The sequence below is a fragment of the Leuciscus leuciscus genome (genome assembly GCF_965113295.1).
Source record: "Leuciscus leuciscus genome assembly, chromosome: 20".
Classification (NCBI taxonomy): Eukaryota; Metazoa; Chordata; class Actinopteri; order Cypriniformes; family Leuciscidae; genus Leuciscus; species Leuciscus leuciscus.
Window position 1 is genome coordinate 21740656 of NC_138744.1, and position 18140 is coordinate 21758795.

Consider the following 18140-nt stretch of genomic DNA (forward strand, 5'->3'; position numbering starts at 1 on the left):
TGAGCAGCACAAGTGTTTTTTTCATCATTTATAATATAAGAAATGTTTCAAATCAGCATATTAGAATGATTTCTGAAGGATCATGCAACACTGAAGACTGAAGTAATGATGCTGAAAATTCAGCTTTGCATCACAGGAGTAAATTATATTTTAAAATATATGGAAAAAGAAATCAGTTCATTTAAATTGCAATAACATTTCACAATATTACTGTCTTTTATTGTATTTTGGATCAAATAAATGCAGTCCTAATGAGCATATGACCACTTCTTTTAAAAAGCATGAAAAAATTGTGTGTGTGTATATATATATTAAAAAATTTCAAAGAAGTGTCTTAAGATTCAATTTTATAAATCATCTCATCATATATATATATATATATATATATATATATATATATATAAAATTTATATTTTTTTAATTATAAAATATTTTTGGACACTTTAATATTTATATAAAATTTTAATAATATTTAATCAAATTTGGACACTTTAATGTTGAAATCTTTGTATGGAATTTTGAAATTCTGCACTTTTCCATCACAAAGAATGGTTTAATGGTCAATTTAATCAAGGAGTGGTTAAACTGTTCAAAAATGAACAACAGTTCAAAACTGTCAGATCCAATAGGACATCGACAATAAGAATTTTTTATATAACATACCGCATGTCACTCTCTCCGCTCATCTAAAAGAGGAGACGTCTAGGTTCTAATACGTGTACAAAGATGGAGTGTATCAGAATCACAGGAGCCAAGGGACCATCTTTCATCCATTAACATACTTGACATGGGGTCACAGTGCACTAAAACACCTCTGACTGATTGCGCCACCTGTCCATCAACACTCTCGCTTTGATTGGACCTGGGCAGCTGTGCACCTATCTCTCCCTCCCTCTTGGTCCGGGGCAGATTGCGCCGAGTTCCCACACGGGGGAATGCCACTGTCTGGGGCCGCGCCACACTAAAGGAGAGAACAAGCACGGGGCCTCGTCCTATAAAGCTCCGCTTGGCAGTGAGCCAGCAGTTGATGGAGGGGGGAAGCGAGAAGGGGGGTATTGGAGTATCTCTCGCTCTTTCTCTTCCACAGGAAGAGACATTCATCCATCATTTGTGGGGCGTAGGGAGAGCGTCCGCTATCAGTGCTCTAATGTAATCAGTCTGGCTCTGAGCAGGGCCCCAGAGTGCCACACGGGGTCAGAGGCCAAATGAGCCACAACAGGCTGAGAGAGAGAGAGAGACGGCACAAAGCAGGAAGTGCACACTTAACAGATACCTAGTAACCACTAGACACACTACTGATACGGAATACACAAGCAATGTGCTGAAACACTTGACTAAACATGTGAGGAAAAAAAAGTCTGAATTGATAATAGATAATATATACACTGAATTTTATTTTTTAATTCAGAACTACTACATTTCACAAACAATTACAAAGAAACACACAATTTTGAAAATCGCATTTTCTTGCAAAACGTACTCTAATAAGCTTTGTTTTATTTACAACTTCACGAGCGGATAATCAGCTACAAAGGACCATAAAAGAACAAAAGGCACACTTATTAGACAGACATTCAATTCTTTGAGCTTTTGGTAACATCAAACAAACCGTTGAAACCTGCTCTCCTGCTGGCAGAAACCCAGAATAAACATGAAACCATTAGTCACTCGACGGGACAAAAATCTGACACATCAAAACCAGAAAGTTCAGATCACATTTGTTAAGCAATTACTTAACTAGGATTTCTCATCCTTTACACTTCCTACCACAAACTGGACTTGTCAATAATGTATACACCCATAAAAACAAAAGTTCCAAACGGGGGTTTTCGCAGGGATGCTATAGAAGAACCATTATGGTTTCCCCCAGTGATCAGTTCTTAAAAGAACCATTTCTTTTCTTAGTGTGAAGAACATTTAAATAATCTAAAGAACCTTTTGAGCAACGGAAAGGTTCCATGGATGTCAAATGTTCTTCATGGAACCAATAGAAGTATTTTATCTTATTTTTAAGAGTGTAGCAAGAGCAAAGAAATAAGAATAAAAGTACTCTCACCCAAGTACTTCAAGGAAAACTTTCTCTTCCAGATCTGGCAGGTAGAAATGAACGGTGCAGGGAGGCTTGTAATATAACCTACTGTATTTATGTTAGGTGTCCATAATCTCTTATGACGTTGGCTGAGAACCCAGATCAGCGCTGGTGTGTGTCTCATCTGCCTTTGGTAATGAGGTGTAAACAGACATTAGAGTCGAGCTGAAACAGCAGCTGTATTAGCCTGTAATGATAGTGCTGTCTTGCACGCTGGCACTGCAAAACCTGAGGAAAACAGTCATTACTGTAACACAAGTGTTGGCCTGTTGAGAAGCTGTCCTTCAGAGATAAACTCTTCTGATTCACGACAGAGAGAAGTGTGTGTGTGCGCGCACGTGCGTGTGTGTGTGTGTGAGAGAGAGAGATGTAACCAAATATTCAAGACAGGTGGGGAGGGAATGTAAAAGAATTGGTAATCGTGGAAAATGTTTGTGGAAAAGCTAAGCACTGGATTGTCCAACGTTTGCCAAGTTAAAACTTTTAAAAATTACTCAAAGAGTTTTGTTTGAAGCACTTAGTAGCAAGTTAAGTAGGCTACGCTGTAAAAAAAAGAAGTTGCTGACTTCAAGTTTTAAGTACAATCAACTTGGATGTTTAAGTCATTTCAACTTAAACTACATTAAACTGACTTTAAAAATCAGTTGAATCTTGTATAATTGATTATATGATTTTTTTTACAGTGTAGAGTTATTTCTGTGCCCATAAAATTCAATCACTGTAAATTTGTAAAGCAGCTTTTTTTAGACTGACTGTTCAAACTGCAAGTTATATGTAGATAAGATGTGAGAGATTTATGTCAGATGAGTCACCATGTGTGAGATTTTAGCAAAAGATGTTTCCCATTTCAAATCCAAACACACACACAGACAACAAAAAATGAGAATAGGTGACATGTAGAATGTTTTAATGAAGTCTTTTTAAGGCTGGAATGCACTATGCGTGAAAATATCAAGCATGTTTGATGTAATTCAACTGGTCTGAAGCAGAGGTTGTACACATCATACACAACACAATTATCTGAGAAATTTGTCAACTCAGACCGCCCAAAAAAAGCAGACTATCTATGATACTCGGAAACTAGCCTCCAGACTGCAATTCAAGGCAAAAATATGTGCAAAGGTTGTGTACTTTATTTCAACCTTTATCAAAATAAGTGCCAACTACTAGTCAATATGAACTTTTTTTTTTTTATAACTTCTAAATTATTTGAATTAATTTTTATTTAACAATTACATTTCAGATGATCTCGCACCTAAAAGCCACAACAAGCTGCAAATTGGACTAAACTGTACAGTGAAAAATGTGACAACATGAGACAAAGGGGGATGCGTCTGGACCTGGACAATACCTTCCACAGCATCTTGAGAAATAACCCCCAATCCTTCTTATCCTGTTCCTTTCCTTCTACAAATCAATCATCAGATATTTTAAGCAATATAAAACATAGCTCCATAGAGCCCAGACGATGATCTATCGGGTTTCGTTCATGTGATATCCACACAGATATCCCGCAACGTCCATCCGTCCGCACAATCATAAGAGCAGCGATCGTTTCAAATCCTTCTCCGTTTCATCGCTGAGCTTTAGCCTGACCTCTCATTTCTCTCACTCACATGTGCTTCACAAAGCCAGAGGCATGACGGGTAATTGCACATTAATGGTATTTATTAATTGCCTCTTCCTTCGTGACACCGGTGTTTGAGTGATATCATCGCGAATGCATCAAGGTGCATCTTGACAACAGCCTCAGCTTTCTGAGGACGGAGGGATGACTTCATATCAATAAAAGAGTGTAAAGAGAGAGGGAGGGCCACACCTGCTGCTGAAGGAGTAAATCAAAGTGAATGAGGTCAGAGGCAAGAGGGAGCCCCTGGGTAGAAGTGGAGCAGGACAGTGTGTGTGTGTGTGTGTGTGTGTGTCTAGCCAGAAAGAGCTTGTCTGCTGTCTGCCAGACTTACTGCCAACTAAACTCACTCTGAACCGTATCAGTGACAGCTCTACCTGTCTAATACTCCTTCTGTCAGTCTTGTTCTGTGTTGTTCCTTTTCTTCTTCATTTCCTTTCATCTCTCTCCTATTCCTTGCCTGTGACGATTACACTTTTTGAACTGTGAGACTGTTCTCTCTTCTTCCAACATGAACCAACTTAATAACATTTCTATATACACGGCCATGGCCAAAAGTATTGGCAGTGACATCAATGTTGTGTTTAGCAAAGTTTGCTGCTTCAGTTGTTGTGGTGTTGATTCACATTGTTTCTAGATGCTTGTGAAGAGTGAGATGCATTTTAAATAATTGCAAAAAGCTTCATTGGCGAAAATCTTCATTTTTTTAACATTGAACATTGAAACGTAGCAGTCAGCTATGGACTCGTGTCACCAGCAGGTAGTTTCGAGTGTATCTGCACGCACAGTGAGGTAAAGATTTTGGGACAATGGCCTGGTGTCCAAGAAAAGTGGTGTCCACTTTTCTCCAAGAAAAACATCAAGGAAAGACTGACATTCTGCAGGAAGTAATGATTGGACAGCAGTAGGTATTTTCTCTGATGAAGCCCCCTTCCGACTGTTTTGGGACATCTGGAAAATCGATTGTCTGGAGAAGAAAAGGTGAGTCCTGTGTCATGCCAACAGCATCCTGAGACCATCCATGTGTGGGGTTGCTTTTCATCCAAGGGAGTGGGTCCTCACAGTTTTGCCTAAGAACACTCCCAGGAATAAAAAATGGTATCAAAACGTCCTGCAAGAGCAACTTCTCCCAATGACCCAGGTACAATTTGGTGATGATCCATGCCTTTTCAAGCATGATGGAGCACAAGGCAAAAGAGTGATAATGAACTGGCTTGGAGATCATTAATCCCATAGAGAACCTGTGGTCAAATCCTCAAATGGCGAGTGGACAAACAGAAGTCCACAATTTGTGATCAACCCCGAGCACTAATAAGACAAGAACGGATCGCCATCCGTCAGAAGCTGATTTCAAATAGGCCACAATAGTTTAACTTTTTATTCAGTTTCCACACAAAAAACCCCCAGCTGTTTTCAACCTTGATAATAATAAGAAATGTTTCTTGAGCACCAAATGATCATATTAGAATGATTTCTGAAGGATCATGTGACTCTAATGACTGTGATGCTGAAGCTTCAGCTTTGCCATTACATTTTAAAATAAATTCAAGTATTAATGAATGTTTTCATGAAATTAATTAATGAAATGAACATACTTAATTGTAATATAATATTTTTTATTATAAAAGTGTTGTTAAATTGACAGCATAATACAGCAACATGTAACAGCAAAATTAGATTGAATTCATTCTAGCCATGGCTCTGCTATTTTACAATCGTTTCAAACCACAGAGGAGGCTGAAATCAGGTATTAAAGTATATCCTGCATCAGAGTCCCATAGATTCAAGCGTCTCAGCCACTAACTCTTGCGTCCTTCAGCCCTCTGGGTCTGTACTGTGCTTTATGTTCACTCTCTCTCATTGCATAAATCTGAGCTGTAATTTTCCTGGCACTGGTTCCTGCTCTCTGGGCTCCAAGGTATGAGACGCCCATCTATTTCTCCCAGTTCCCCCTGAACACTGATGCCAGACTCAATAAGGGTCTTGCCCTCATCTCTCCGAGTCCAGGCCCTGCTGTGCCTCGCTGCGCATGCTCGATCCCTCCACACCACCCATTAGCTCATTTTTAACAACCCCCACCCCCACTCCACTCTCGCCCCCTAAAGCAAGACCCTGCCAGCGGCTGCGAGCCGGGGACCACTTAACTGATTTCTTATGGGAGGGTTTCTGAGCCGGGAGAGGCAATCCGTTTGGTGGGAGCACTGCCGTCAGACTGAACTGTTTGGCACAACTGTGGGTCTGTGTCAGCTTTGCCAGGCTAATCATTTGGAACCAATTTAATTTGGCTTTACTTTGCATCTTGTCACAGAGCAGGAATTTCATATATGATGTAGTTAATGGGAGGAATGACAGCGGGAAGGCAAAAACCCTACAAGCTGGCACATGTGGCAGAAAAAATAAGGATAATCATTCTTGTAAAAAAATGCTTTCTACACTTCAGTATGTCAAAATAGTTTAAAGGGTTAAAAATAACACAAAACTGCATGCAAATGTGTTTAACTTCCATGATGTGATGTGAAGCAGAATACGAGTTGGATAGGACTAGATTGGGACTTGATTTTATCCACTGCGTTCTGCAATTAGCTGAGAAAAGTTGTTGAAAAATGAATGTGCAATGAAATTTTTTTATTTAAAACAAGTTAACATTTTAAAATTAGGTTCAGTTTGTTAAAAGTGTATTGTATTAGGTATCATGAACTAACAATGAATAATACTTTTACAGCTTTAATTAATCTGGATAATATTAAACTCTGCATATACTACTATTTTTTTTTTTTTACATTTTAAGTTGTATGTCTTATAAATGAACATGAATAAACAAAGAACAATAGTATATTTAAGAATTATCATTAACCTAAAACAATAATACTGTAAAAAAAAAAAATGTGTTCATTGATTGTTCATGATACCTAATGCATTAACTAATGTTAACAAATTGACCCATAAAATAAAAAGGTTTATTAAAAACAAACTTTACATTTTAATGTCATGCGCTATATATATATATATATATATATACTGTATATTTCAAAGTTCAACGATTTAAGATTACATTTTACAAGAAAAACCTATTTCAGTTTTTCTACTTTTTTCTATTCAGTGTGTTATTTCTTTGTAATTATTTGGAATTTGTCCTCTGCATTTAACCCATCCAAGTTAGTACACACACACACATTAGAAGCAGTGAGTAGTGAACACACACACACTCACAAACACACACATTGAAAGCCGTGGACACACGCACCCAGAGCAGTGGGCGGCCATTCACTGCGGCACCCGGGGAGCGATTGGGGGTTAGGTGCCTTCCTCAGGGGTACCTCAGTCACGGATATTGAAAAAACTTTCTTAAAAGTAAATCCTACACCAAATCTTTTTTCAGTTTTCAGTTTTTAAGGACACATGCTCTTCAAATACAGAATTCACACAACATAAAGTGGCTCAGCACCAGAAAAGGCAGGAGCTGAGCAAGGAAATCACTCCCTTAAAGCCGCCCCTGAATGACAGGCTGGGTAATAGCTAGAACCCAATCAGGATCACCTAACAAAAGCAGACACAATCAGCTCTGCGGACGAGCTAATCAACGCGAGTGCAACTGCCGACACAGACATCCATCACTTTACCATGTAAATACAGAATGAAAAGAAATACTCCAGCCTTCCCAATCAACCTGTATTACCTACAGGGTGCATTCAACAAACACCATTTGAAACATTTCAGGGTCAAACAGTTGTAAAAACAGAGCTGATTGCACTCAGGCATGGATCTGTGAGCATCAAGGGTCCTTAACTTCAAGGAGAAAGAGACAGGTAGGGTAATGTCTTTAGCACTGAAACATATTAGCATGCATTACATTTAGACAAACAAAAGTATCAGCTGAGGATTTCTCAATTAAGTTTTAGTCGTATGATGAGGAACATAAAAATACCAAATCTTAATTTGACATACTTAGTAACAAAAGTGCAGAATCAAAATGTAAACTACAAAAAGCACTTATTTCATCTAATGGCTAATGTGGCATATTTAACCACAGTGATGTAGTATTACATTTATTCATTTAGCAGACGCTTTTATCCAAAGCGACTTACAAATGAGAAAAGGGAAACTAGTTCAGGGAAGTTTATTTCAGGTGCGTCTATAAATGTAGTTGAGGAAATTATTCACAAAGTAAATATAAATAGCCATGTGTATAGACATAAATATACACAACTCATTTTAAACTAAATTTGTACACAATGCTTGAATAGCAAAGCATGAGGCTATTGGTCACCTATCTCACACAATCTTTGCAAAGATGGTGTGAGATAGGTGATCAATAGCCTATTGTACACTATGCTATACATTGCTCCTTTTCTTTATACCTATGTCATTTAATTGATAAATAAACTATTAACTGCAGCTGTGGTGACAAATGAAGCAGGGAACTCTGGAGTTTCTTGCATTTCACTGTAAAAAAATATATGATCAATAAGTTATGACAACATATGTTTTTACATTGCTTTAACTCATCAAAATAAGTTAAGCAGTTTTCAACTTTTTTATAAGTTATACAACATCAACAATTTTTGTAAACTCAGTTTAATATAGTTTAAGTTGAAATTAATTAAACATAACATGATAACAAATTGAGTGTACTTAAAAATTTAAGTCAGCAACTTTTTTTTTACAGTGTAGGCATAATCTATTTTAACCTAAGGTGCAATAAGCGATTTCTGAGAAACGCTGTTGATATCGTAAATCTCCAAAACAAACACGCAATGCAACACGGACACCTCCCCCTCATGAATGTATACGCTCCTTCCTGCCGACTGGCTACAAGTGTGCTTTGGTGCTCGGTCCGGTCAACTTTAAACAGCGCTTCTCAGAATTCACTTACTGCACCTTTAAGCAGTGTTCATTGGTGGTCATCTAAACGCGTGTCACATGTTTACCCTCAACTGGTGTGTGGACCCACTGGCGGCCTCAGTATGGACGCCCATACAGCTATAACAACACACTGCCATTAGAACACAAATGCACACTAGATGTTCTCCATCCCCCCCATCCACTTAATGAAAAAAACTATTGTGCATTGAAAATGCATTAGCTGAACGAGATAATCCTTTTGTTGCATTGACAAGGAAAGACTCAATGCACAAAGAAGCTAGAGGATTAAGTAATTGCCATTCCTTGACAATTGCTTGAGAAAAATACAACAATTAATTGCGTAATTCCTTAAAGGGGTGGTATAATGCCCTTTTCACAAGATGTAAAATAGCCTAAGTCTTTGATGTCCCCAGAGTGTGTATGTGAAGTTTTAGCTCAAAATACCCCACATATATTTTTATTTAGCATGTTAAAGTTGTCACTTTTTTTAAATAATATAATTATAATAATAATTATTATTATTATTTACCTCACACAGTTTTTACCTCACAAAAGACAGACAGTTTTTGTGTCTGTCCCTTTAAATGCAAATGAGCTGCTGCTCCCAGCACAGGGGGCGGAGCTTCAAGAGCTTGTGTCCTTTTACCTCACACAGACATGCACTGAAAATGTCAAAAACGTTTAGCCTTTTATGTTCAAACCGAAGTCAGAAAGATGGAGAGACTCAAGAAGAAGTGACAACATGAAGACAACATTTCTCAATGGTTAGTCGATGAATTTATGTAGCTTATGTGTAATTATCTTCCAGTCACTGATTAGCATATTCTGTCATGATAATCTATAAATCGCGTTCCTGGGGGCGGGTTTATGTAAATTTTAGGGTTAGTGATGTCACTAACCCGGGAGGAATGTCGTATAGTCCCAACCAGCCATTTGTTGTAATTAAAAAGCAATTTCTTTAAAATAAAATATCTCCCTTTGCTTTGAACTTTGAGCGTTGTAACTTTCCAGATGGTGTTTATGCTCAAACAGCAACATTACACACTAGTTAAAAAGTGAAATCATAATCAATCACCCCTTTAATGACTTTTTAGACATAGATTATATGATATGCTCTGAGTAGTCAATAGTGTATAAGCAGTCATTTTGATGAGTGTTAAACTCATTTTATATAGTTAAACAAAGTTTCATAACATTTTCTCACAACCATGATGGATTCAGTCTCTCTTTCTTTGTATGTTAACATATGTAAAAGCCGAGTTATGCAGTGTTGCTCGTTTCAGCTGTGCGTTAGCTCATCACCGCTCTCCTATGACATCATTCCCTGACAATGCCACTATTCATACAGATGTGGCGACAAAACGTGGATTTCTGTTTGTCGTTGTGCAAACAGAGCTTCACACACAACCTATGCACCAGCTGCAGGTGTCTCTTCAGTAAAGGACTCATAGTGTGAAATTACATAATTCATTGTATGAAGTCAAGTAGAAATACTGAGTCATTGAGACAGTCTGAAGTTACACATGACATTTAAAATGAAGTTACATAATTGTATATCTCACATTTGCAGCACAAGATATGATTATGCATAATACATAATAATGGGGAAATTACATAATAGAGATCTACGATTAAAAGGGAAAATCTTAAACCTTGAATACTTTTGACTGTATACATCCTAATCTTTATTTTCAAACAAAAGTTTCACATATTCATATATCATATATTTGTCGAAGTGGAAGTATTTTTTTTTTTCAGGTATCATGAATTATTAATTCAGTTTTGGGGAGACTCACCATTATTTTTCTAAGAAATAATAATAAAATATTATACCAAACAACTTTTCTTTTCAGGTTTTCTTTTCAAGAATTCCATTGTTTTAATCCACAAAACATTTTTATTATATTCATAAAAATGTTATAAAATATTATAAAAATGTTGTGGATTAAAACATATATAGTATAGTATAACATATATATTATAACTATAAATATATAGTATAACTCACCACAATTACAGAAACTCATATTTGGATATTCTAAGACATCTGTTTATATATATATATATATATATATAACAAACGTAACTTTGTGCTTAAAGTATGTCTGCAACAGAACACTTTTGCGTTCAGTACTTACAGTTACAGAACGAGGGTGCGATTACATAAGCCTGAATCTCCAGCGCTCAAATAAAAACTTTACATCACTTTGATAGCTGTATCCCTCAGTGGAATGTTTCTTTAAGAAAGGTTCCTTTTTTTCCACTGCTCAAGTAAAAAAAAAAAAAAAAAAAAGAGTACATTTAGAGCATGCCAAGGATTATGTCATCTGAGCGGTGTGTGCCAGCGCAAGGGCCCCGGAGAAACAGAGCAGGAACATATAGTATTGTTTATCTCATAAAAAAAAAAAAAAACTCACCACCTAGCCTGACGCTTAGTCACAAATTTATCATCTTGGTAACAATGTAAACAAAAGATAATTACCCCCTGATAAAACAAAGAACCACAGATTGTTTTTCACTGTCATTGGCATGAATAGTGGGACTAACATTCCAACCAGAAGTCGTAGATTTTTCAGTTCTTGGTCAAGAGAACTTGTGTGAAGCAGCTATAAGCAAATGCCCTTGCAAACATTAAACTCAATGCATTCTGTGGATTATTTGCATACTGTAGTTATTAATTTATTTTTATTCTGTGTCTTTCCTTATGAAATTAGTCGAATCATTTTCATTTCTTTCTTTCATTTCTTTCCATGCACAAAATGATTTTTAGAAAATATGATACAATACATCTAGTGAAATTTATACTTAAGGAGTGGGGAAAAAATCCACTTCAAAACTGTAAACTTAGACTCAATATATTATACAATTTGCTTCTCGGGTGTTTAGTTTTAAACATCCAATAAAACGTTCTTGATGCACGTTCCTGGTCTTGTTTGCTAGTCTTGGGAGGCCTAATCATTAATAATAATAATATAAAACTACTGTTATAGACTTACCTCAAAAAAAAAAAAAGTGAAAAGCACTGTTTATTTCATTTGTCAGTTTGTTCTGTCTTTTTTTGTGCTATTGCTCATACTTTGATTGTTTGTTCCTATTTTATTACAGTTTACTTGGTACTAAATTATGTTTATGCAGTAGTTGTAATCCATTTATTCACTTTTTGAGCATAGACCTTAAAATTTCCCAACTTTAACTGTCATAAATCTTGAATGCTTTGGAACAAGCATAAGTTTGGTCTCTTTTTAAAGAAGACACATGGCAGATTATTGTTTTAAAAAGTTTTAAAAAGTGAACAAAGTTTTATGTTTATTGTATTAAAATGCACAAAAATACTACTTTCACATTTATATGCAATATATATTTTCCAAAACAAGTTTTACTCTAAAACTGAGAGAAAGTCATAAATCTAACCAAGTAGTGTTCCAAATTTGAGCTTGATATCCCCCAAAAATTTTGTTAGGGCGCAGCACCAAACGTTTCCACTAGATTAAATTTGCTTCCCATTCAATTCCAATGCGGTATTTTCCACAGTACAAGTGTGACTATTCAGCCTGATCTCGCGGCAATTCATACGAATTCTACGAGGTGGCTAATTCGTACAAATTCGTACGACCTCATTCGTACGAATTAGTACGATTTTTGCTAAATCGTACATATTTTACGAATTGCCCAATTCGTATGAATTCATACGAATGACCTACCCCTGACCCCGCCCCTAAACCTACCCATCACGTGGGTTTAGACAAATCGTAAAAATTCGTACGAGTGAGGTCATACGAATTCGTACGAATTAGCCACCTTTTTATCACTCGTACGAATTCGTACGAATTGGTCGTGAGATAGCATTGGACTATTTTTTCAGGACCATTTAACCTTTTCGAATCACTGTCATGATTTACCAAGTTTCGTACTATTCTGATGAAGTAAGATTTTTTTTTATCCAAAATTACGGAAGAGCATCAGACATGGGTCAAAAACAACAACAAAAAATAACTAGGGCTATTTTTTTTCCATTTATTTATAACATTTTGTTTGAAGCAGGGCAAGTAAAAAAAATTTAATTTAGAATTTTGATTAGAAAAAATCCTTAGTATTGAGCACTGTATTGTATTTTTTTTTTTTTTTTTTGAAAAACAAGACAAAAGTGCTGATTAAGAATAGGATATACACATTTTTTTATATATAAGTTCATAGCTCTAAGCAAATATTTACATACTAATGTTTCAAAGGAAGTTGTAAGCTGTATAGTATATAACTGGCACAAACTCATAGGGACTTTTCTTTTCAAAACCCCGCACAGGCCAAAACAGTGGTGGAACTGAAAGTGGATCCGCAGTGAGTTTGACAGGGTTCAGCTGGCACATACACAGGCATTTTCCTCTCTCTGATAAGAGCATTCATGCTTCCTTTTCCACAGACACCAGAGCTTTCATGTATCAAAACACAGCATGTGGAAAATCAAGGAAAAACAAAATGACCGGGCACGGTTTGGTTATGTGAGATAAATAGAATGTTGTTGAGTATATGTCTATGTCTATGAAAATACATCATAAAGCCAAAAAGAGGAAACCAAGAGAGAAACATGTCTTTATGAACTCTGAATATACTACTATTTGACTATACTGTATCTCACTCCCACTTCTACAACAGAACAACTACATCTGCCCAGCACATCGAACAACTGGATATCTGAAACGTATAATCAGGGGCTTCATTAATAATAAATACTCTGCTGCTCAGCCCAAGAGCAAAACAGCCACAAACACGAGCCTGCTCATCCACATCTGGCCTGAGATAAATGACACCTTAACCACAGAGAATGAAGACAGCAAGGCACTCTGCCATACAACGCTGTATGTGTGTGTGTGTGTGTGAGAGAGAGAGAGAGAGAGAGAGAGAGAGAGAGAGACGATCTGACAGCGGTCCCGTGGGAACAAAAGCACTTTTAGCAGGTTTTTTTTTCCACCGGAGACCCCCTGGCCCACCACAAAATCAATTTGGCTTCATCGGCCAAAGAGCACCGACACACACGCACGCATACATCTGCACACTGATCCACCATCTAACATACTATATTCTCACACACTCTCTCTCTGTCTTTCTCACATACACAGTCTTTCACTTTCCTCTGTCTCTCGCTTTCTTCATGTTCTCTAGTTCGGCCCCCTCTCTCTCTCTCTCTCTCTCTCTTGTGGCTGAGGGCTGGGTATGAGGTTACAGTTGGGGGAGATATTTCCCATTTGGAATAAGTCGACATCTCTGTTTAATGAGATTAGGGTTGGATCTCCACACTGAGGTTGTGCTGGGCCGGGACAGGCCATGTGGGGGACACATGGCTCCGATCACCCCAGAACAGGTCACCTGACAGCAACGGTTACCATTATCCCAGCTGCATAGGCGCCAATGCCATAGTAATAACAACAAACAAGGAATTAAAAAAAGATCTTGCACTGGAAGAAATCTTTGTGCAGTTATATCATAAAATATCAAAAAATCAATCAAAGAAAATAATCAGAATTGTGGAAAATATTAAGACTTGATTTCAGAGAATGTATCTTGAATTAAGTTATTAAAATATTTTTTAAAATTTAATCTTTTTTTTTTATTATATTTTTTTATTACCAAACAGAGAAACAAAGAACAAAGGGAAAAAAAATCAAGTACATTTAGCATATGATCATAATCACTATCATATTATATCATAATTATCATAATCATTATCAGAAGTAATTTAATAAGACTGTACATACAGTACACATTGTTTTTCCAAGAACATTTTTCATCTTTGATCATTATTATTTAATATATAATTGACATCATTAATAATAATCAATAATAATCCAATGAATAAATATTGTTACCAAACATAAAAATCTTTTGTTTTTTATGTTTTACCATTAATCAAAAATTATTTGATTAATGTTTGACAATTAGTATTTAATATATAATTGATCTCATTAATAATAATTCATAATAATAATTGATCTCATAAATAATAATTAAATGAATAAATATTGTTATATGATATGTTATAGGCTCAATATAATACTAATCATATTTTTGACTGATGGAACACTAGATGTTGGCAGCTGTTCTTTTCATCACTTTAAAATTTCATCCATTTTACATTTTTATATATATTTACATTCTTACAGATAATTTCATTATCCAGCATTCAAAGGCAGAATGACCCATGTTTAATTCTTCCTATACGATTGTTTTAGTGGCTCTTGAAAGCTTAAAACAAATGGTTTCATGTGTCGGAGCAAAAGAGAGAAAAAAAAAAAGGAATTTATAATTCAATTACAATCAGGGCCGAGAGAGAGGCATGGAGGGGGGATGAGCCTGGAGTCCAGCCAGGGGACAGATACGACTGCACATTAAAGTAATATTATGCTCCCCTTGCCCGTTCCCATGGCAACAAACGAAAGGATTAAAAAAATGCACGCGGCGATCAATCTCCAGCGGGACAGAGGGAAGGAGAGAGAGTTAAGTGCTCTTCGAACGCTCTTTCCACCGTCAGAATCATCACTCATGCTTTGACATAGAGACACTCTCCCTCCTTTTCTGTCTTTTATCTTGTATTGTTTTTCTCTATTCATCTCAGCCGCCTCCTTTCTGGAAATGTCTGCGCTCCCCTTTTTCTCAGAGAAAAATAATTAACTCCCTCCTGAGTCCAATTCCAAATCCACAAATACCGGATTATTACATGTATAATTAGTGGATTTTAATCTAATTACCAAATCTGTCTTGCTGATCCTCTTGCCACCGCTATGAAGCTCAAATAAAACTTAAACGGGATCTACGGTAACTGTACAAATCCAGGCAGACGGATGTAACCGTCCTGGAATAGTCCACAGTCATCATTTACTCATCCTTAAGCAGTTCCAAACCTGCATGATTTTCTTACATGGGACAAAAAAGTCAAATTTGATTTGAATGTACATAAACACAAATTAGCTGTTTGGATTATGTTCACCAAATAACAATTTAAATTTGAGTCTATTCAAAACATAAATAAAAGTTTCAGATGACTTGGAATATATTGCATAAATCATAAAAACTACATTTATGGTACTTCTATAGGCCTGTTTGCATCTTGATTGATCAGATCGGTTCTGCACACTGTAAAAACCCTTACCATTAATTTTTATGGTAAAAGACTAAAAATGCTACAGCAAACTGTAAGTTTTATGTTTCAGCTTGTTGTTAAATGAATGCTTCTTGCATTATGTTAGTGATGGTGTGTATGACACTGCAGTCTCTATATATTAGTATTTCCCTGGTATTAAGATGCGTTTAGGTTGATTGTGGATGATGCTAAATACAGGTTCTGTCAGGACCACTATCGTCAAAGACGATTGACAATTAGCATACAGTTTGGATTGGCGGTATATGGTTCTGTTCTGGGCAAGAACTCCCTGCGCATCCATGCAGCCTAGCATGGATAAGAGCAGGGAGAGCAGCAATAACCACCCTTAGGGTAAACAGAACAGAACCAACATGAATGTAATGCAGATATCATTAATGTCAATATTTTAATGTACAACATAATCCGAGAAATTAGTCTGATTCAAGAGGAATCAGAATGCCAAATCCTGACTGGATGAGAGGTGGAGCTGGGGATGGAGGAGGGTAATTAGCTCCTGAGAAACGCGATAGCTGCTGATAATACTGAAGGAGCTTATATATGAATACAGTGATAGGGGTCATATTCCTATAGCTAGACGTGGATCAGCTAATGCAAGCTTGACTAACATGACCTGCCAGAACAACGCTACGCTTGATTGTAAACAGGGTCTAAAACGTTTTGATATTGTCCACTTTCGACAACTTCCTGAGGTATCGGAAAATGCATTTGACCGGCCGCAAAAGACCGCCTACTGGTCTCACGCGTAAACATTATGGGAAGCGTGCTAGTCAGACGGGATATGAACTTTATCGGCTGGAGACTTCAGTTTGTCAACGCGTCCGACATCTTGGAACGGTCAACATTTCAGATGCTGTCGTCACTCACACTAAAAGTCAATGAGTTTTTCCAAGATGCCACAACACGGCGCAGTCTCTGATTGTAAAAAACGCTAAGATTTAAATTCCCAAAGAAATGGGATAACCCTTCGCAGGTGAGAGTGTGTTGGTTTGTTTTTATATGAATTAAAGGAATAGTTCACTTCAAAATGAAAAATATGTCATCATTTACTCGCCCTCAAGTTGTTTCAAACGATTTTTTTCTTCTTCTGAACACAAAGGAAGATATTTTGAAGAATGTCGGTAACCAGACAATTGATGAACACATCTAACAGTGATAAACTAAATCCTACAAAAATAATCTGCTGAAGTCTATTGCAGATATAGATATTTATACATATGTATAACTACGGTTGCAGACGTACCGTCAACTTGCTCTCGGGTGTTTACGGACCGGCTTTGACCGTTCTAATATGGCGGATGACTTATGCATGGCGTCCCATTGAAACAGCCATCTATGTACAGTATCTGTGGTCAGTATATTATAAAGTTACAAAACAATTTTAGCAATTTCGTATATTAACACTATATCAATTAATGAGATTTGTACATTCCTGTAGCAACTAGAGAACTATAAATAAGTTTGTCTTGTCATCTGGACAAATTGATGAAATGTGTAAAAAAAAAACAAATATTCCTTTTCTTTCAATTCCTAGGCTTTCTCCACCAGTCTGTTTCTTTCTCTTTTTCTCGTTCTCTCTGTCTCCGTGAGCTCTGACTGACTGCTTTGTTTCTGATGAGATCACCACCACGCCAAACTAGTGCTAACAAGCAGCAAAGCCACAAGTGTATGTTCAGGGCATCAAGATATACATCGGACATTTGGTTTCTCTCTTTTACATTGCAGTAAAAGAGAGAAAGACGTGTGTGTGTGTGTGTGTGTGTGTGTGTGTGTGTGTGTGTGTGTGGGGCTGCGTGTATATGAGCAACAGAAAGAAGTACGTTTCCTTATGCTCATACATGCTTGTGTTGTGTATCTTATACGGGTGACTAGTTCCATAAGAAGATAAAAAAAATCACAAATCAAATTATACAGGCCAGGCAAGCAAGAAAATATGCAAGTATGTGTGTTGATGACTGACTCACCAGCTTTGCTTCTGAGTGCATGGATGGAACATGAGGGGAGGAGCATGAGCTGTTGTGGCCGGGGCCTTGCATGCCCATCATGTTGGCGCCCATAGACATTTGCCTCTCCATCTGTACCCACAAACGTGAATATAATACTTTAGAACCAAACACATCAATGCATGAAACTAATTGAATAAAAAATTACATTTTCAAAAACAAAGCAATTTCACAGCAAGCTACAATGTAAGTGTGTAAATCTTTTACATTACTTTGAGGACAAAATTACTGAAAAGCATTACTACAATTACAATGTAATAAAAGTTGCTGCATGCCTTACATTTTTAAGTACAATCAACTTGGACATTTAAGTAATTTCAACTTAAATTACATTAAACTGAGTTAAAAATGAGCTGAATCTTGTATAACATAAAAAAAAAGTTAAATATTGCTCAACTTATTTTGATG

The 18140-nt window shown here is 36.7% G+C and overlaps 1 protein-coding gene across 2 annotated transcripts in view; it reads right to left on the reverse strand.

Annotated features, from left to right (window-relative positions):
* Positions 1-18140, reverse strand: part of creb5b (cAMP responsive element binding protein 5b) — a 73020-nt gene that overhangs the window by 15261 nt on the left and 39619 nt on the right. For both annotated transcript variants that reach the window (XM_082150002.1, XM_082150003.1), the window contains exon 7: positions 17694-17804. In XM_082150002.1, the coding sequence (XP_082006128.1) occupies positions 17694-17804 (111 nt within the window). The remainder of the gene's footprint in view (positions 1-17693; positions 17805-18140) is intronic.